Source organism: Littorina saxatilis, linkage group LG10 (genome assembly GCF_037325665.1).
Source record: "Littorina saxatilis isolate snail1 linkage group LG10, US_GU_Lsax_2.0, whole genome shotgun sequence".
In the NCBI taxonomy this organism is placed as follows: Eukaryota; Metazoa; Mollusca; class Gastropoda; order Littorinimorpha; family Littorinidae; genus Littorina; species Littorina saxatilis.
The window spans coordinates 37,827,753-37,849,249 of NC_090254.1; the positions used below are offsets into that span (position 1 = coordinate 37,827,753).

At 45.6% G+C, this 21,497-nt stretch overlaps 1 protein-coding gene across 1 annotated transcript in view; it reads right to left on the reverse strand.

Moving 5' to 3' along the window:
* Window positions 1-21,497, reverse strand: part of LOC138978762 (DNA repair protein REV1-like) — a 37,766-nt gene that overhangs the window by 13,317 nt on the left and 2,952 nt on the right. The window contains exons 4-12 of the mRNA XM_070351551.1: window positions 20,187-20,992; window positions 19,285-19,571; window positions 18,147-18,271; window positions 16,564-16,718; window positions 14,898-15,017; window positions 12,639-12,859; window positions 11,129-11,273; window positions 10,039-10,169; window positions 1,581-1,816 (exon numbers count right to left, since the gene is read on the reverse strand). Coding sequence (XP_070207652.1) covers window positions 1,581-1,816; window positions 10,039-10,169; window positions 11,129-11,273; window positions 12,639-12,859; window positions 14,898-15,017; window positions 16,564-16,718; window positions 18,147-18,271; window positions 19,285-19,571; window positions 20,187-20,992 — 2,226 coding nt within the window. The remainder of the gene's footprint in view (window positions 1-1,580; window positions 1,817-10,038; window positions 10,170-11,128; window positions 11,274-12,638; window positions 12,860-14,897; window positions 15,018-16,563; window positions 16,719-18,146; window positions 18,272-19,284; window positions 19,572-20,186; window positions 20,993-21,497) is intronic.

A 21,497-nucleotide genomic window follows, 5' to 3' on the forward strand; every position in this document is an offset into this window, starting at 1 on the left:
TCGGCGCATATTTACCTTTCACGGCCTATTATTCCAAGTCACACGGGTATAGGTAGACAATTATTAACTGTGCCTAAGCAATTTTGCCAGGAAAGACCCTTTTGTCAATCGTGGGATCTTTAACGTGCACACCCAATGTAGTGTACACGGGGGGAGGTTCGGACACCGAAGAGAGTCTGCACACAAAGTTGACTCTGTGAAATAAATTTCCGCCGAACCTGGGATCGAACTCACGCTGACAGCGGCCAACTGAATACAGAATAACATCTATCTAGCAGTCAGACCTTGTGTCTTATTTCAGACGTTTTATTCAGTGGTTTTTATATTTAGTCAAGTTTTGACTAAATATTTTAACATCGAGGGGGAATCGAAACGAGGGTCGTGGTGTATGTGCGTGTGTCTGTGTGTGTGTCTGTGTGTCTGTGTGTGTGTGTAGAGCGATTCAGACTAAACTACTGGACCGATCTTTATGAAATTTGACATGAGAGTTCCTGGGTATGAAATCCCCGAACGTTTTTTTCATTTTTTTGATAAATGTCTTTGATGACGTCATATCCGGCTTTTCGTGAAAGTTGAGGCGGCACTGTCACGCCCTCATTTTTCAACCAAATTGGTTGAAATTTTGGTCAAGTACTCTTCGACGAAGCCCGGGGTTCGGTATTGCATTTCAGCTTGGTGGCTTAAAAATTAATTAATGACTTTGGTCATTAAAAATCTGAAAATTGTAAAAAAAATTAAAAATTTATAAAACGATCCAAATTTACGTTTATCTTATTCTCCATCATTTGCTGATTCCAAAAACATATAAATATGTTATATTCGGATTAAAAACAAGCTCTGAAAATTAAATATATAAAAATCATTATCAAATTTTTTTTTTCGAAATCAATTTAAAAACACTTTCATCTTATTCCTTGTCGGTTCCTGATTCCAAAAATATATAGATATGATATGTTTAGATTAAAAACACGCTCAGAAAGTTAAAACGAAGAGAGGTACAGAAAAGCGTGCTATGCAGCATAGCGTAACCACTACCCCGCTCTTCTTGTCAATTTCACTGCCTATGCCGTGAGCGGTGGACCACGAGTATACGGTCTTGCTGCGTTGCATTGCGTTCAGTTTCATTCTGTGAGTTCGACAGCTACTTGACTAAATATTGTATTTTCGCCTTACGCGACTTGTTTTTCTTTTCTCAAAAAAATAACTCTTATGAATTCATGCCTTATTACATGATGAGCACACACACACACACACACACACACACACACATACACACACACACACAAGAGCACACACACACACAAGAGCACACACACACACACACACACACACACACACACACAAACACACACACACACACACACACAAACACACACACACACACACAAGAGCACACACACACACACGAACACACATACACACACACAAACACACAAACACACACACACACACACACACAAACACACACACACACACACACACGCACGCACACGCACACACACACACACACACACACACACACACAAAAGGAACAAAGTATAAAAAATAAAGGGAAAAAAAAAGAAAAAAGTTTATGGAACCTTGGAGGGGTTACAGCATCCTCTTCGCTCTTTTCTTCCTCCTCATTATCGCCTGCCTCGGAAATGGTCGGCAAACTCGGCTTGGGAGATGTCGTTCTTTGTTCTTTCTCCACAGGCTTTTCTTGTGGTGCGGAGCGTGCAACAGCAAAATTCAAGATGCTCTGGTTGCCCTTGGTTACAGAACCAGCTAAGGTTCCAAAGTCTGCAGACTCCAAGCGATGTGTCTGAATACCGACCTGAAGATGAAAATAAGAAAAAGATTTTAAAAAAGTTGAAAAACAAAAGAATTCTGTACTGACCATGCAGTACAAAAAAAAAGATAACGTCATGCATGCTTTGTGGATATAAAAACCTTGCATAATGGCGCTTCTAAAGGCAAATTAAATTACATATTCTTACTCCGAGTCACATATTTAGCATTGACGCAGTCGAGATGCTAGGTAGACTGAAAAAACGCTATCCCGTCTATAGTATAAGGGAAGCAACCCAAGCAAAAAAGTAGCAAGCTTGCTACCCTGGGTTGCCTCCCGTAGCGTGCATCACGCCACAGCTCTCGTACCCAATACGAGACACCCTCATTCGACATCTTTCAGCCAGAGAGACAGGTCGTGCTTGATTTCGCTCCTAGGCTGTTGTTTGCTGTCTGCTTGACACCCACCAGCCTCGGCTCCCCGTCTGCTCATAGCTGTTTCTAGCGGTGAGATTGTTCCATTTTGTTGTTGTTTGCTTTGCCATTCTGCTGAGAATTTTCTCGTCCGCGGACTTGTGAATTTTGCTCGGTAGTTTGTTGCTGTGGCCGCCATTTTGGTCGCCATTTTTCGCTTACACGTGGTGTATTTTGCTGGTTAGTTTGGGTCCGTGCTCGGACTTTTAGCGTCGACCAGTAGCACTTTTACCTGCTTGTAACTTGTACTTTGTGCTAGTTTATTCTGCTGAAGTTTTAACGTCCTAGAGACTTGTGTATTTTCAGTAGTTTGTTTTCTCGCGTGACAGCATGTCTGATAGTGAGAAAAAAGCGAGCAGCTAAGGCCGAGAGTAAGGGCAAAGGCCCTGGCAAACCTAAGCCCTCGGCTTCTACTTCTTCGGCTAGGAACCCCACGGTTCACGTTTCTGACCCGAAGACTAACTTCGTTTTTTCGGTGCCCATTTCGGCGCCGGAGGAAACTTCGTCTGGCTCGCGGGCGGCGGGCATTACCGCTACCACGTCTGTGGCTAGCCTTTTGTCCTCTTTGCTTCCAGAAATTGAGATGGCGTGGACGGACCTTGTTTCCAGCTCTGCCTCCCTCCCGGGGGTGTGCGACCCTCGGTCGTTGGCTTCCTGTGTTCCTGTTGTTTCCGGATCACCTGTCCAGCCTGCTGGCTTCGGCGTTGGTGCTGGAGGCGGTGAACAGGGAGGCGTTTCTCTTCTCGGCCGGCGCTCGGTGGCTACCGCCTGCGGGAGTGCACCTGAGCAGGTCCCTTTTGGGATACGGTCGTCACAAGGTATGTGCTCGCAGCAGCCGTCCGCGGCAGCTGCACTTCCGGCTCCGGCCGGAAGTAGTGGTTCACTGGACAGCGGACAGACCATGGTCCCTGCCGGTTTTGAGCTACGAATTACGTAAGCAGCCGTCCGCGGCAGCTTCCCTTCCGGCTCCGGCCGGAAGTAGTGGTTCACTGGACAGCGGACAGACCATGGTCCCTGCCGGTTTGAGCTACGAATTACGTAAGCAGCCGTCCGCGGCAGCTTCCCTTCCGGCTCCGGCCGGAAGTAGTGGTTCACTGGACAGCGGACAGACCATGGTCCCTGCCGGTTTGAGCTACGAATTACGTAAGCAGCCGTCCGCGGCAGCTTCCCTTCCGGCTCCGGCCGGAAGTAGTGGTTCACTGGACAGCGGACAGACCATGGTCCCTGCCGGTTTGAGCTACGAATTACGTAAGCAGCCGTCCGCGGCAGCTTCGCTTCCGGCTCCGGCCGGAAGTGTTGGTTCACTGGTTCGCGGACAGCCCATGGTCCCTTCCGGTTCGAGCCTTGCCCTGCTACAGCAGCCGTTTCCGGCAGCTGCTCTTCCTGCCTGGGCAGGAAATGTAGGTCAAACGGGTCGTGCACAGTCATCTGTCACTTCCGGTTCCGGCCTAGGGCTTCCGGGTTGTGGCTTGCAGACTCCTCAGCACCAGCTATGGCATAGTTCTGCTGTTGCGTCTGCACTCCCTGCTCCTCCCGGCTTTTCCGGTTCGGTTCCCGCTGCTTCCGTTGTGTCGCCGGTGAATTTCGAATACGGTGGTTCTCCTGGGCACACAGGCTTTTTGCCTCTGTTGGGACAGCAGCAGCCACCCACTTCGGTGGTGGCCGCTAGCTCCTCTCTTCAGCTGCCTTCGGTCGTTGGTGACTCTCATCTTCCTCTTAGTCAGGGGTGAGAGTTTCATCGATGGCCAACAGGATGGGCGTTCGGCTTACGGCCTTCCCTCGCAGCGTCATTTGTCGGGTTCTTTTGGCTATGAGCCGTCCCCTTCAGGTGGCGTTTCGGACTTCGGGTCCGTGTACGAGGAGCAGCTGCCTTCGGCGGCTCTGGCCAGCTTCCGAATTTACGTCAGCAGTCGTTCGCGGCAGCCGCTTCCAGCTCCGGCCGGAAGTAGAGGTTCACTTGCTAGTGCACAGACTACTGTCACGTCTGGTTCGAGCCTTGTGCTATGACAGCGGTCGCCCGCGACAGCTGTTCTTCCGGTTCCGACCGGAAGTGTAGGGTCACTGGCTAGTGCACAGGCTACTGTCACGTCCGGTTTGAGCCTTGCCTTACGTCGGCAGTCGTACGCGACAGCGGCACTTCCGGTTCACGGAAGTAGTGCCTCGTTGGAACGTGGACAAATAATGATCCCATCCGGCTTGAGCTGCGCTATACGTAAGCAGTCGTCCGCGACAGCTTCTCTTCCGGCTCCGGCTGGAAATGTTAGTTCATCGGTGTGTGGGCAGCCCATGGCCCTTTCCGGTTTGAGCTTTGCCCTTTGTACGGCAGCCATTTCCGGCAGCTTCGCTTCCGGCCTTGGCAGGAGGGTAGGTCAAGCGGGTAGTGCACAGGTTACTGTCACTTCCGGTTCTGGCCTACGGCCTACCTTTGGGTTCCGAGCTTCAGCTCGTAGGTGGCTCAGCACCAGCTCTGGCATAGCGCTGCTGTTGCTGCCGCACTTCCGGCTCCTCCCGGATTTTCCGGTTCAGTTCCCGCTGCTTCCGTTTGGTCGCCGGTGAATTTCGAACAAGGCTTGCCCTATGGGCATACAGGCTTCTTGCCTCTGTTGGGACAGCAGCATCCACACACTCAGGTGGTGGCCGCTAGCTCCTCTCTCCCACTTTCCTTGGTTTTTGGTCCCTCTCATCCTCCTCTCAGTTAGGGAATGAGCACAATCGATTGCCAACAGGAAGGACTTCGGTTGGCAAAGAGGAAGCAGCTACTTCTGGTTTGAAGAATCGCCCTTAGTAGCTTTTCGCCTTTTTGCCTTTTCGCCGAGCCCCCCTCTTCGACAGGGGGTGGCCTCCGGCGTCGGTTTCGTTGCTGGTTCCTCAGGGTTCTGCTTCGGAGCTGGCATCGGAATACCTTGCCGCTCCTGCGCAGGCTTCCTCCTTCGTGCCCTTAGCGGACCAGAGGAAGTTGCCTTGGCCAAGGTCGTCTCGTCGCCGCCTGTTGGCCTTTCCCCGTCCGCGTGCACCGTTTCCGGTCACGCCGGAACTTCTTCGCTTCTTACGAAGCCGTTGAGGAAGGATTCGGTTCTGCCGTTCTATGGGCAGAATCTCCTATTCTCTGAGGAAGGGGGCTGACAACTTTCGGAACTCAGTTCCATTTCCGAGGCTCTCCTGCGGGCGCTTCCTTGCGCTCTGGCAGATTCCTTGGCGCCCTTTCCCCTTAGTAAAGGGCAGGACGCGGAGGAAGTGTCTCACTCCTCTCCACACTTACAAGGGTGAACGAGGCACAGATGAGGCTGTCCTCTCTGCACTATTCCCATGCGGTCTCGTGCGGAAGGGACTTGTTTCTTGCCCACTCCCGGTTTTCTGAGGAGTCGACAAGGAACATTCTCAGTTCGTCATCCTTGGTGGACGGTCTCTCTCCGGCAGCCTGGCCTCTCATGCCAGAAGCAGGGGATTGAGACCAACAGAGAACAGCGGTTCCCTTCTTTTGAGCTTCAATTTGAAAGCAGCAAAAGCAGGCCGCTCCTGAGCAGGCTATACCTAAGCGGACTCAGCCTAAGCGGCCTACGTCCTCAGCTCAGGTGAGATTGTTTCTTTCACAGCCGTCATAGGTACGCTGGGTTTTTGAAACAACAGCCGGCCTTAGGGCTTCGGGGCGTTAGCCTCGGCGGGAGCAACAGCCATTTCATCCGTTGGAGGTGGTGGTTGTTGCTTTCCTTGTGCTTGCGGCTTCGGGCTTCGACATTCTTTCTCTTTCCCAGCGTATGGGTGCTGAGAGGTCGATTTCCGTTTAAAAGGGGGTTTCTGCCTTTGGGCTTCCCCGTTTTCTCTTGCCACGAGCTTCTGGACTCGGTCCAGGTTTGTCTTTCGCCGAGTCTGACTTTGTCTTTCTCTAGCGATCAGACGCGTTCTGGTGTTTCGTCCAAACTTAAGGTTCACTTGAGTTGGCCTCGGAAGTAACATTCAGATTTTCCTGAGGGTGCATTGTCTGGGCATTGCATGTTTGAGAAGTCATTCTTGGCTTGTCACTTTTTCTCAGGTTTTTTGGCTACTCCTCCCCTTTTTGGGCAGAGGTCTAGCTAATGTTCCAGTTTTCTCGGTGCTGGCCTCTAGGCCAGCATCTTTTTCGGCGGCCGAAACTTTTGGTTTCTTACTGTGCCTGTGTACTTTGAGTACTTTGGTGCAATGGCCGGCCTACGGGCAGCAAGGCTCTCGGCCTTAGCCTGTGTTATAGTCTCCTGCCTGTCGTGTTGCGACTTTGGCAATTGGTTCCTGTGACTGCGGATTTCGTCTCTTCCTCTTCTCCATCATGCTTGCATGATGTGAGTTGGGACGATTTCTGCTGGGGTGGGCTTCCGGCCTGGTCACCCCTTTTTCACTTGCAACTATGACTATTACTGAGAACTCTGGTCTCGGGAGGCTGACGGCTGGTTCGCTCTGCGGGTCCGCATTTGCGGTGCTTATGCACTACCTTAGGTCGCTTCGTCCCCTTTTTTACCCCTCTCTCTGCTTTCGCAGGGATGGGCAGGGGACGACCGGTGACCGTCTCCCTTGAGTTTTGCTCATTGAGTTGGACCCTGGTACTTGATACTCAGACGTCTCTCTCTTTCCGGTTTGGAGTTTGGTCACTCTTCCGGAGCTGACTGTTCTCTCAACGGCCTTTTGGGCCTCACTCCATCCCAAAGTTTTCTTACTTTGGCATGGTTGCCTTATGGTCTCCGTGAGGGTCGGTCCTTTTCAGGGCTTAGCCGGCAACCTTACGCACGGATCTTTTCCAGGCCATTAGCATTTCCTTCCATTTAAGGGGGGGGGGGGAGGGCAGCTTGTCCTTCCCTCTACTTGGTCGGGTTTATCCAAGACTGGGGTCCTTTTCCGGACTGTTTTACGGTTCAGAAGATTGGAAGAAGTGCTGGGCACAGCTTACTGGCTCTCTGAGGTCGTCTTTCGCATTTCTTGCCTGAGAGACATCTCGGCTGTCAATCAGGGTGGTTCTCGGTCCGTTTCTGTCCTTTGGCAGTGGGCCAGTTCCTGGCAAGGGTTTAGAGTGAGTCAGTGGTTGCTTTCTCACGGGATCCTTTCCTGACTTTTGGCAGTGGGCCAGTTTCTTGGCAAGGGATTTTCTTGCCCTCCGCCTTGTCATAGCTTATGCTATCTTTCCCTCGGCTCGGCCCGAGCCCATTTCCAGGGCCTGGGCCTCCTCCTTGGCCTTTTTTGCCTATGGGGTTTGGATGATGTCCTGCGCACAGCTTCTGGCGCTAGGATTTTGTCTTATCAGGTTCTGCAGACATTGCTGCCCTCTGTCAGGATGGGTCTCGGCCTATTCCTTCCTTGGCGGCAGCTGGCTTTTGTCTCTCCAGAACTTTAGAGTGAGTTTGAACTTTTTGATCTTACCCACCACCTTGTTGGAGTTATCTGCTAAATATGTGACTCGGAGTAAGAATATGTAATTTAATCGAAAATTTTTAATTAAATTTTCATTTGATTAATATACTTACCCGAGTCACATAGGTAATTCCCTCCCACCTTCCCCGCTTGTAGTTTCTTTGGATTCTAGAAGTCGAATGAGGGTGTCTCGTATTGGGTACGAGAGCTGTGGCGTGATGCACGCTACGGGAGGCAACCCAGGGTAGCAAGCTTGCTACTTTTTTGCTTGGGTTGCTTCCCTTATACTATAGACGGGATAGCGTTTTTTCAGTCTACCTAGCATCTCGACTGCGTCAATGCTAAATATGTGACTCGGGTAAGTATATTAATCAAATGAAAATTTAATTAAAAATTTTCGAGTTTTATTCAGTAAATGCAAAGCACTCAGGAATTCCAAGCTGCAAAGGTTTATGACGTTTCTTTCTGTTACGGTGTAACGACTGTTTCAACTGCCAAAACTACTTCCTTTCTAAACATGAATACTGCTGTGGTATGTATGAAAGCGTGAAATATTGTGTGTGCTTAACAAAAACACAAATACAACAGCGGAAAAACTGTTGATCAAACCTTAAAGATAGGCTTCTCTTCACTACTTCTGATTTTTTTTTTAACTGTTATCCAAAGTACTCTTGAAATGGTCTCTAACTCTAAGGTATAGTGGCAGACTAATAGGAACAAGGTCTCAAAAAGTTCTCTGTCCTTTGGGGAATATTGTTTCTTTTTTTCTACAAGTTAATATTTTTTAAAACACCCTGAGTTAAGAGTTCCCCTCGTTAGTATTTTTGTTGTTGAGATCTTTTTTTCTTTACCTCTCTCACAAAGTTCTCCATCCTTCAGGGAATATTGTTTCTTTTTCCTACAGTGGGACCCTCTTTTCAGTCCCCATGATCTGAACTCATTGTCTTCTTCTTCTTCGTTCGTGGGCTGAAACTCCCACGTACACTCGTGTTTTTTGCACGAGTGGAATTTTACGTGTATGACCGTTTTTTACCCCACCATTTAGGCAGCGATACGTCGTTTTCGGAGGAAGCATGCTGGGTATTTTCGTGTTTCTATAACCCACCGAACTCTGACATGGATTACAGGATCTTTTTCGTGCGCACTTGGTCTTGTGCTTGCGTGTACACACGGGGATGTTCGGACACCGAGGAGAGTCTGCACACAAAGTTGACTCTGAGAAATAAATCTCTCGCCGAACGTGGGGACGAACTCACGCTGACAGCGGCCAACTGGATACAAATCCAGCGCGCTACCAACTGAGCTACATCCCCGCCCAACTCATTGTCTATCCCAGACCTGGGAACCCCTGTTTTGCGCTTAGAGTATTCTCAAACAAACTTGGTGTATTTTCAGAAAAATGAGCGTACTCCACACATCATTTGAACGTCCATGATTCAAACATGCTTCCCACGCGTCTGTCACATCGTTAATTAATTTTACCTATACATTTAAAACAAATGCTTTTTACAATGTTAACTGACAAAAACTGTAATCATGTGTCAACATACTGCATCGGCACCTGTGAAGAAAAGTAGTGTAGGAATTTTTCTCGTCGTATTTTTTCCCCACTGACCGTACTGATCGTATTCTAGACAATCATGCGTACAAAATACGGCGAAATCGTATGGGTTCCCAGGTCTGCTATCCGTACCCACTCATATGGCTCTATCTGACCTAGCACGGATATATATCCGTACACACAGTCACTTCAGTCGCTTCCTGTAACGTCGATCTAACGCCTGCATTCCATCGTGTTGATACACAGTTTCTACACAGTTACTACAATTCTGAGTGACCTGCTCTCGGCTAAAAAAAACTTGGTGAACACAGGTGGGGTAGAAAGTGTGGCTTTTCCTTTTAGGACCTTTCCGTTTTCAGATTTAACCTCTGTCAATGCAGGCGGGGATGTAGCTCAGTCGGTAGCGCGCTGGATTTGTCTCCAGTTGGCCGCTGTCAGCGTGAGTTCGTCCCCACATTCGGCGAGAGAAAGAGGAAAGAGTCAACTTTCTGTGCAGACTCTCCTCGGTGTCCGAACACCCCCGTGTGTACACGCAAGCACAAGATCAAGTGCGCACGAAAAAGATCCTGTAATCCATGTCAGAGTTCGGTGGGTTATAGAAACACGAAAATACCCAGCATGCTTCCTCCGAAAGCGGCGTATGGCTGCCTAAATGGCGGGGTAAAAACGGTCATACACGTAAAATTCCACTCGTGCAAAAACACGAGTGTACGTGGGAGTTTCAGCCCACGAACGCAGAAGAAGAAGAAGAATGCACATCCGATTCAAGACGCAATTTTCTCAGATTTTTGGAGGTCTTCAAACTGGGTGCCACTGTACCACATCACTCTCTATCCTCAATCCCATGACAACATTCTTACCCCTCTCAGGTCAGCAGAGTTTGCCTTCATCGCTTTCAGCAGAGACACCGCCTCTTTACCCAGCATTCCTGCATCATCTGTTGCCATGGGTAACGTCGTGGATTTTGACAAATTGTTGCAGATTCCATGACCTGTTGCAGAAAACAAAATAGCCGTACAAAGAGAACAAAGGAAGGCAGGAAGGGTGAAAACTGAAAGAAAGACAGAAAAGACAACTGATTTGGAAATTGCATATCCCACCATCAGCCCTTGAAAGAAAGAGATAAAGAAAGAAAGAAAAACGAACAAAAAAGAAAAAAAAAGTAAGAAAGAAAGAAAGCAAGAAAAAAACAAGAGGCGAAGCCATCAAGGCTCACGTAAGAAATCGACAAACAGTAACACACACACACACACACACACACACAGAGAAAGAGCATAGGTGAAACTGTGCAAGAAAGCGAGACACTAGATCTAGATCTGTCTGTCTGCATGTAGTCTACTTACAGGGACACGACTGCCAACTTGTCTCGGCCCGCTCAAAATAATAATGACCGAGACTTTCAGTACTTCCTTCGCGTGACGTCTAACCCTCTTACGTCATAATGTGATGTCAATGTAATGTGACGTCTTCAAATGTTAGAGTTTCTACCACAGACATACATACATACATACGCACGCACACACGCACGCACACACAGACAGACAAAAGTTAGCATCGCATAGGCTACACTTACGTGAGCCAATGACAACTGACGTATAGCTTACATATGCCACCCCCATACCACCTATTGCTGCTAACAATCACATCCTGTTTTAAAACAATACCCAAACATCAATGGGCGGAAGGGTTTTGTTTTCAAAATTCCATGAAATCGGAGCAAAACAAATATGCCAGGGAAAAAAATTGTAATGCATGTGCTACAACAGGGTTCTGGTCATGAACAGTCCTCAACAGTTTGTGTTTAAAAGCTTAGACTTCATACCGACAAAATAATACACTGTAGCAAAACTGAATACATTTTCTCGACCGGTCCTCAACATTTTCTCAACCGGCACAACCCTTCACAATGAAGCTAACCTTTTTAAAGACTGAGAAATGCCAACAACTTACCCATAAACTTTGCCGTCTCTGTGGGGGCATCAGACCGCCGGACCATAAGCTTGAGAGTCAAGCTTCGACCTCTCATGTTGATTGCCTTCAAGCGAGTGCTTACCTCCCCTGCCAGCTCTTCCACAAACTTCACGGCATCTGCATCCTGTAGAAATACAACAGGGCGAAAGTATGTTAAAACAAGGAAAGACAGATTCCATCGCACGCAACCATCGCAATAACGACAAACAAATAAACAAAAAACAAACCTAGAAGCATAAGCAAAGACAGACAGACTGCCAGATATAACAAAACAAGAAAGGTAGGTTGTTGGAACGTTTGTTATTGACAAAACAATACATTCACAAATATATCGACCCAACAGTCTTTTAAGTGCACAGACAAACAATAACGAAAACTTATCTGGCTGATTTTTGTCTTCCCCCTGCCACGAAGCCGCAAGCGAATAAATGATAGACTGTTTTAATAACCTTTTATAAATGATGAATGTTTTGGATAGACTGACAGATAAACAGACTTGGAAAAATACAGCACACACACATAAGGTATGTGGTGTCTTTACCTGATTCACTCACACCAGACAAACAAACATGAAGTATGGTGCAGATTTGACTTGCTAAGGCATGGTCTTCAGTTAACCTTCGCCGGTGGTCGTGGGTCCGTGTGGGCCCAGAAGGGTGTTTAATTGCAAATATCTCTTAAACTAATTCCAATTTTTTTTAATGAGCTTTAAAGAATGCCTCAGGCACTTAAAAAGCTCTATGTCCTAAAATTTCAGTGATAAGTAATGAAAGAAAACAAAGGTCAAATTTAGACTACAAACATCGTGGGGCCGTGCAGACCCATGTTTCTCAAAGAAGGAAAAGCGTGCATCTTTGAGAAGCATGGGTCCGCACGGCCCCACGATGTCTTCCGTGTGTAGTCGATAACCCGGACTGGCGAAGGTTAAAGAAGTTCATGTTCAGTTGTTCCTGACTTGTAACCAGACAAGACTATTTTCAGCACCGGCCAGAGATCAAACTTTACGCTGTACAGCCATGCACACAACCAACCAACCAAGCCCGTAACAAGCACTTCAATCAATCAATTAATGAGGCTTATATCGCGCATATTCCGTGGGTACAGTTCTAGGCGCTCTGCAGTGATGCCGTGTGAGATGAAATTTTATACGGCCAGTAGATTGCAGCCATGTCGGCGCATATTTACCTTTCACGGCCTTATTCCAAGTCACACGGGTATGGTAGACAATTATTAACTGTGCCTAAGCAATTTTGCCAGGAAAGACCCTTTTGTCAATCGTGGGATCTTTAACGTGCACACCCAATGTAGTATGCACGGGGGGTGGTTCGGACACCGAAGAGAGTCTGCACACAAAGTTGACTCTGTGAAATAAATTTCCGCCGAACCTGGGATCGAACTCGCGCTGACAGCGGCCAACTGAATACAAATCCAGCGCGCTACCAACTGAGCTATATCCACTTACGCACACAATCCATCAACCTCAACTTACAGTTTCAAACCTGATCCCGTAGTTGACCTCAGCCGACACAGACTTGCGCTCCTTCTCTGTCCTGATTGGGCGATCGTCCTCTCCGCGACTGAAGCGATACAGGGACTGGCCTGTTTTGGGTCCAAACTCCTTCTGTAGAGCCGACAGGGTCAGTTTCTGTAGATCTCCACACGTCTCGATGCCCATCTTAGACAGCTTTTTGGTCATGGACCATCCAACTCCTGCAAGTAGAAAATATGTGAGCTTAATCATCATTAAAGATACAGTGGAACCTCCCTTTTACGACCTCCAAAAATCTTAGAAATTGAGGTCTTAAAAAGGAGGGAGTCTAAAAGTTAAAATGGAGGTAAATTCGCAGAGATTATGGACAGAAAATCTGAAAAAGCAAGTTCTTAAAAGGGGAGGTCATAAATTGGAAGGGGGGGGGGGGGTGGTTGTAAAAGGGGGGGTTCCACTGTACATTCCTTCTCCAGTGAAGCAATCATGTGCAGCACCAAAGATGGTCCTGGCTCTCGCATGGAATAATATCATCCTTCAATTTGGACACATGCTACACATAGAGCGCCTGACTGCTTGCTTTCTGTACACAGTAGGAAGTGACGGGCGCAGTGGCCTAGTGGTAAGACGCCGGCCTCCCAAGCGGAAGGTCGTAGGTACGAATCCCGGCCGCTGCTGCCTGGTTGGTTAAGGGTGGAGATTTTTCCGATCTCCCATGTCAACTTATGTGCAGACCTGCCAGTGCCTTATCACCCTTCGTGTGGACACCCAAGCACAAGAGCAAGTGCGCACGGAAAAGACCCTTGTCAGAGTTCGATGGGTTATAGAAACACGAAAATACCCAGCATGCTTCCTCCGAAAGCGGCGTATGGCTGCCTAAATGGCGGGATAAAAACTGTCATACACGTAAAAATCCACGAGTGAACGTGGGAGTTTCAGCCCATGAACGCAGAAGAAGAAGAAGTAGGAAGTGACCCGAATTTCCCAGTAACGGGATAATGAGGTAATGGAAATGGAAGTACTCCACCCTTGTTCGTAGGTGTCTGAATTATGAAGCAGAGTTCAACTAACAGCTTGCACACACAAATGAACACAACTAAAGACCGACTGTATCAGACCTGTTTACCCCCATAAGTGTTTTGGAGTAATGCTCAGCCCCAAAAATAGTAATCCTGGCACAAAAATAGTAATCATCCAGCATTCGTCGCCAATTACAACGCACATGACAACTGTGTCTGCGAAACGCAATCATGCACATATATCCATCATTCATTAACAAAACACATTAGTCAGTTTTTGTAGTCATCATAATTTCAACGAAGATCACATCAAAAGCACATGCATCACTGATTCTTTTTCTTTTGCTCGTAGTAGGCCTTTTTCAGTGTGTCAAGCGCTTCTCTACTGTACTTGCACTTGCCGAATGAGTGAGGGCGAGACTTCACCACTAGAATAAGGCTCTCCAGCGTCTTATTAGACAGACATGATCTCTGGTCAGTCCTGTGCTTTTTCACCCCATTTTGCCATTGAAAAAACAATGCCAAACATGTGAATTGATTAAAAAAAAAAAAAAAAAAAAAAAAAATTTTTTTCATTTTTTTTATTTATGAAAATCGTAGTCTTGACACGGATAGCGGAATGGCGTATTTTTTGCAGAAAATCGTAATAAATTACGCCAAAATCGTAAGGGTAAACAGGTCTGCTGTATATTAGGTTATTGTATTTGTCAGACTTGATTGTACCAAGTCCCTACACATGTTGTAATGCGCTTAGAGCCAAATATTTTTGTTTTTTGTAAGGGATAGGCGCAATATAAATACACTTTATTATTATTATTAATGTTTCCTTACATGTCTTCAAAAACAGCATTTCTTTTTCTAAATTCAAAGCCAAAAATTCTATCACAGGAACTGCAATACTGCGGAACTCCCCTTGTAAGACGTACACAAATCTGAGAAATTCAGGTCTGAGGAAGTCTTAAAAGGGGGGTTCCACTGTACAAAAGCTTGCTCAGGCCAACAAAAAACCCAGTCTGTTTACGGTATCATAGGCAAAAAAAATAGGGTCGGTAGGTCGGGATTTTTTTTCTTCCCCAAAAAACATATTTTTAAGTTATTTTGCCAAAAAAACAGACTTTTTTTTTTCCTTCCCCCCCTCCCACCCCTCCCCGCAAATGCAAAAAAAAAAAGTCGAGGGTCGCGCGAAAAAATAGAGTCGGTCGGGATACCGTAAACAGACTATTTTTTTTGTTTTTGGCTTTACCTGGTAAATCTTTGGCGGGCTGTTCCTTGATGAAGTCCAAGACGTCGGCCTGCAGCAGGTGAAACTGACCGTTGGGCTTGGCCTTCCGTGTAGCCATGCGAGCCAGCAAAATGCTGCTACCTACAAAAATATGAACAAAATTGGAATGAAATATATAAAGTCTCTTTTTAAATATGTCTCAACAGCAGCCCTGAAAGTCCAACAAATGGTGTACTCGCCTTTGGCTAGTGATTCTGAAAATTTACTAGCAAGAGAGCAAACTTTACTAGCCAAACCAACAATTTGTTTCAGCAACTTTACTCTCATTTGACGAGTAGATGAACAATTCTTCTCGCCAGTTACGTAGAGGTTACATGCCAAGTCTCAGTGATTATTAAAAATAATGGTTGAAGTTTGCGGATCATGAAAAATGCGAGCTTCACCTCTTTATTCCTCCTTTCTTCAGTTATTCAAAGAAAAGAAGAGTTTTTGTGCGAAAGTTTGATCAAATCCTATTCACTCAACCAGTCTACCTGCGCAGGCGATTGAATAATGCGCGTTGTATAGTTCAAGGAAAATCAATCAATTCTGTTAACACTTCTTGTCAGTTTCCCTGTTTTGGACTAAAATCGAGTACACAGTTATGTTGTTATTCTGCTGTGGTGGTAAAGGCAGATAGTGTGTGTTCTGTTCATGTTTTGGTATCACTTAGGAAATGTTCTTTCTTCGAATGGGACAAGCAGACGAACTTTTCACCCGTGTTCCAACGTTAAAAACTGTATGAAGTTCAGTTTTCTGGGGCAAAATAGTGTATGAAACTGCTGTATGTTCTTTAAATTGATGAGATGTGTGCATTTGGTTGCGTGTGAACTGTTTATAAAATGAAATTTTGTCGAAAACTAACCGTCGGATTGCATTTTTTTGTCCAAGCAACTCAGTTCAGAAAATTTGGAAGGGGAACTACTCTAGTCGCTAGACAGAGTACGAGAATTACTTGCCTTAAGAGATCTAAAGCGAGTTTCTCTGCACTGATCGTTAGATTTGGATTTAGAAAACAACCAAACTCATGGATTTTATTTGGAGATTAATGTGTTTAAGCCTGTAGTTGCCATTTTAAATGCAGTATGTTTGTATTGTTTGGTCTAGAAATGTATATTTCGTACATTGGAGCGTTCGGAACTTTTCAATCGCTAAAGTAGTTCCCTGAAAGTCTCATTTATCAACCTGTGAGCTATCGAGGATTCAGGCCCGTTGTTGGGTAAGTGATTTTGGTTGTTGGGTAAGTTACCGAAAAATAACTAGCGCTACACGTTTACAGAGAGAAAGAAGCAGAGGGGGGAATAAATGTTTCTACTCATCATGGCGAGTAAAATACTCGCCACTTTCAGGCCTGAACAGGTTATGAGAAAATCAACACAAATGACAAGCTAATTATAAATTGCTGAAAGTACAGTTTCATTATCCTTAAACTTCATACATAGCCAAGCTCTGCAAGATTTCAAACACACAAACGTTAAAACTCACACATTCTTTCACACATTCTCCAATTCAAAAAGAACTCCTAACTCTGAAAAACAAAACAAACAAAACAAAGCAAAAACACAACCACACCATAGAATCAATCTAACAAATACAATCAAACACAAACAATGCCTGTTACGTCCCAAGGCCCATGAGCAAATCTTACCAACGCCACAAGAGGCGGTGCAGCCAGTCTTCTGGGCGACGTCTTTCCGCAGTAGTTCAGCAAACTCCAAAGGGGTGGAGCCAGTGTCAGCCAGCAAATCTGTGCAGTCTACCAGCATCTCATCACAGCTCACTGCTTCTATGTCATGGGTGTAACTAAAAGTATATAAATGAAGCAATTTTTTTTTACTGAAATCAGTTCTAAAATCACAGTTCTGCTAAGGAAGAGAGTTCAATCAAAATGGATGTGATTGAATAAAAGGGTGATGTATAATGGAATGTTTAATCACTGACAAAACCACAGTTCCCCCCCCCCCCCCCCCCCCCCCCCTAGAAATAGAGACAACGAACAGAAAATAAGGACCTGGTGGCGCTGCTTCTTCAATCTCAAGACGTCAAACGTAAACCAGGTGTCAAATGGTCTTTTCTTTTCAAAATGTCAGTGTATCATGTAACGCTAATTCTATCACTCTGAACGCATGAAGCCACTTAAGTGCTCATTCAAGTTTTCTGTTTTTGTTTGTTTGTTCTTCACTTCATGCCCGTATGATGTTGACAGAAGATTATAACTGGCTCTGTATCCAATCACACATACAGTGGAACCCCCCCTCTTCAGACTCCCAAATTTAAGATAACTCCTTTTTAAGACCTTGTTTTCTCAAGCTTTCTGTTCTTGACCTCTGTAAATTTACCCCCATTTTAAGACTCCCTCCTTTTTAAGACCCGCTTTTCTCAGATTTTGTGAGGTCTCAAAAGGGGGGTTCCACTGTATTTCACATAAATACAGCCTAGAGACATAGGCTTTAAGCCTCTGCAGTGTGCAATCAATCAATGTATTTTTTTCTTGTTTCTTTTACATTTCCTTGTACACTGAACTGTGCATCCAAAGTCCATGAACAGGGATGGCCAAATCGTCCGCCCGATCGCCAGGGGCGAGTAAGAAATCCACCGGGCTAGTAGAAACCGCTTGACAACTCACCCGGCTAGCCAGTAAAAATTCTGGTCAAATACAACACTTTTGGTTTTTATATCGAGTTTCAAAGCCATATAAACACTGCAGATGCAGCTGCTATATGGTATGTACCGGGCTAGCGACATTTCTGGCGGGCTAGTGACTTTCATGAAGTTACTTGCCCGGCTGGCGAGTTTAAATTTTGAGATTTGGCCATCCCTGATGAAGAAACAAGAATCCAACATTTGTTCGTCGTTTGTCTTTTTCTGTAAAATGTATCCACAGGTGCTTTTGTAACTTCTTTTCGCCATACTTTTTTTAGTCTATGGTTCATCTTTTTATGCTTGTCTGTATTACTGGTATGGAAATCACAAACTTGATGTTTCTTTTTGAAGTGAGCAATCACCACACACATAAGCAGAGACCCTAAATACATTCCAAACCACAGACACGCTCAACATAACCTGCTAATCAAGTATAATAAATATATATTGATGTCCATTAATAGAAGAACAATCACACTTTTCTGTCCTTTGTAATAGTATGCTATTTGTGGAAAAGAGAAAAAAAAAAATAAATAAATAAAAGAATCCAACCGTACAACATGATACAGGTCTGTGTTTTCACGCTACCTGGCCACTGTATCATAGAGAATCTTGGACACCCTGTTGTAGCCCTCAAAGTCGTAGGGAATGGTCATCAGCTCTGGACACAGCTGGCGGGCTCTGCCCATAAACATCCCGTTCTTCACGCCAGACTGCACACAAAAAACACACACACAAACTTGTGTATGAAATCAAGACTGAAACCCTAAAGAATCACAGTGTTACACAGTGTCTACTATTCTCTCAGACGCACAGTGTTACACAGTGTCTACTATTCTCTCAGACGCACAGTGTTACACAGTGTCTACTATTCTCACAGACGCCAGGAGACTGGTTCAGCATGGCTGAGGTGCACGGGAAAGTTATCAACAGGGTGGGAGCCAGCCGCGGTGTTGGATTGGTTGAAATTGAGATTTGTTGTAGTTACAAACGAATCAGAGCCTGTGATACTGGGTGGCCGAGTGGTAACGCACTTGCGCTCGGAAGCGAGAGGTTGCGAGTTCGACCCTGGGTCAGGGCGTTAGCAATTTTCTCCCCCCTTTCCTAACCTAGGTGGTGGGTTCAAGTGCTAGTCTTTCGGATGAGACGAAAAACCGAGGTCCCTTCGTGTACACTACATTGGGGTGTGCACGTTAAAGATCCCACGATTGACAAAAGGGTCTTTCCTGGCAAAATTGTATAGGCATAGATAAAAAAATGTCCACCAAAATACCCGTGTGACTTGGAATAATAGGCCGTGAAAAGTAGGATATGCGCCGAAATGGCTGCGATCTGCTGGTCGATGTGAATGCGTGATGTATTGTGTAAAAAATTCCATCTCACACGGCATAAATAAATCCCTGCGCCTTGAGTCCGAGTCTGGAGATACGTGCGCGATATAAGACTTCATATAACATACGTTCTCTTCTGTTTTGGTGGCACCCACTTTTTGCTTGTGCACCTTAGCCAATAACTCTCACTTAATTACTCTACTACACATGTCATATGCATTTAGAGCGCTTACTTCCCTTTGTTCATCAAACCTTACAGAAGAATGTCCTGATATAGGAAAGTGATCACTCATGTCTATATTCCAGAAATCTACCTGTGTTTAATGAATGTTTTCACACCTGGAAGATTAACATACATGTAAAAAATCTGCAAATAAAAACACCCTCAGTCTTACCTGTCTCGCTTCATAGCTACAAGATGCAATTTCGGCCCAAGAATGAAACGTATCCTTGCCAGCCGGCCAAGCATGTACCCTGAAGTCCCATTCTGTGTGAGCCTCGTCCATGTTTTCATCACTGTCAAGATCCATGGTAGCTCCTGTGTCAGTTGTAGGTTTCTTTCCCTTCTTGCCACCACTCTCTCTGCGCTTTTCCCACTGCGCCTTTTCAAAGGCAGGGTCAGAACCTGGGATCGGCTCAGCCATACCTTTGTTGCGCGAGTGAGTGACTGCTACCGGCTTGCCTGAAAATTGATGAACAGAATTTTTGCCCTTAAAACATTTCAAAAATGCTCTCATAAGTTCTAAATGTACAACTCTAGTTTTCATTTTAAAGCTTCATTTCTAACACTAGCACCCATGTTGCTAAGAATTGTTCACTTTCAAGATGTACAACCTACAAACGTATCACAAACAAACCAGTATTGCCATCTCTCAAAACTTACCTGACAGCTTCATGCAACAACAAACCATACTCTCAACTGATTTTGTTTTTGGAAGGAAACTAAGCGCACCTTGATTTTGCTTCGTTACAGCTGGCCTTGTGTTGCTAAAGTGCCCATGCTAGTTGCTACTTTCATTACCAATGAAAAGAAAACCCTAAAATTCATAGAGACAATTCACTGTCAATATAAGCATTCAGCCCTTTTCCCTCAGCAATTCATTCTTGATTTTTTGTTCACTGTTGTACAGTAATACATGTACCTGCAATAAAATTCACCCTTTGGACTGGCCAAGCATGTCCATACATTGCAGGTGGCTTGTCATGACAGGTATACATGTACAACATAAGATCCCCCCCCCCCCCCCCCCCCAATTCACAAAACAAAGCAACTCTGACAAAGATCAACAGCCCTCACCTCTGCACTTGGGATGGTTGAGCAAGCCAACCGACACGAAGAAGCAGTCCATGTCGACATGCATGATCACACGCTGTGTTTTGCCGCGCCTGGACGACTCGAGAGTCTCCTGCAGGCCTCTTGCCACCATTTTCTCCACGTGGAACTGACGAAGACGATCACGCCCTGGAAAATTACCGCTGTTCTCCTTCTGCAGTGTGTTGACGTAGGCTCGGAACTCGGCGCCCCATGTTGAAATGTGGTGGAGTCTGGAGTGGGCGTAAAATTCTGACAGGAATTTGGGGTCACCTGCTCTTGGCAAGGCTGCACTTTTGGAAGGGGAAGTTTTTGATGCAGGGGAAGTAGCCGAATTGTTCAAAGAGTTTGGAGGATCTTTTGTTTTCTGTGGACTGATCTTTGATGCATCCAGTGCAGCATTTGAAGTTGATACGCTTTTCTGAGCTGACGAAAAGGCGTCAAAGCTTTCTTCCTCAAAATCACCATCGGGAGCATTATCTCTCCACTCATCTTCAAACTCAGGTGAAAAGTCATCTAGAATTTGAACAGGAGCATCATCAACACGGTTTTTAGACTTGGCGCCCTTTGCACTATTTTCCTTTGAAGCAGGTTCTTCTTCTTCTTCTTCTTCTTCCTCAGGGACTTGTGACAGTAAGCTGATTGTGTCGGCAGATTCTGTGGGCTCAGAGCCGTCAGCAGAAGAAACACTTACAGAGCGTGTCAAGACTGTAGAAAAAGACGCTAGAGAATTCCCTTGTCTTGTGTACAGCTTGTATGGCGCATGAGACAGTAGCCTCCCAGCCTTGATACTGGAAAGAAACAAGATGACAAGTCATCAATCAAAATATTAAGGTTTCAAGACAGGAGTTGGCATATATGGTCAATAACAAAAACAACTCACAGAATAGATTACAAAATTGGAATATCGCACCTCTAAACATCTGAGAAATTCAGGAGGAAGAATTAAAATAGAAAATCAACAGAAAATCTGGATTGCTGTGATCTAAAAAGGGGGTTATCTTAAAAGGAGGTTCAACTCGACCCTAGCCCTTTGCCTCCTGAGACAAGGGAAGTAACTTTGTCAAATTCAATTTCAAAATCTAAAAACTTGTATCAAAGTAACCACTTCCAAATTTCCATAATTATGAATGCTAAAACCTTCCAAGAGGCTGGTAGAAACGGAAACATACATACTTCACAGGAAGCATTGCGTACAGCAAGCGTTTCTGAGATCTGCATGTGGGTTCTAGCCGGTGTGACGTTTTCATCTTTCGCTGTGTTGATATTTCGATTCTCGGCCTCGTTAATCTAGTA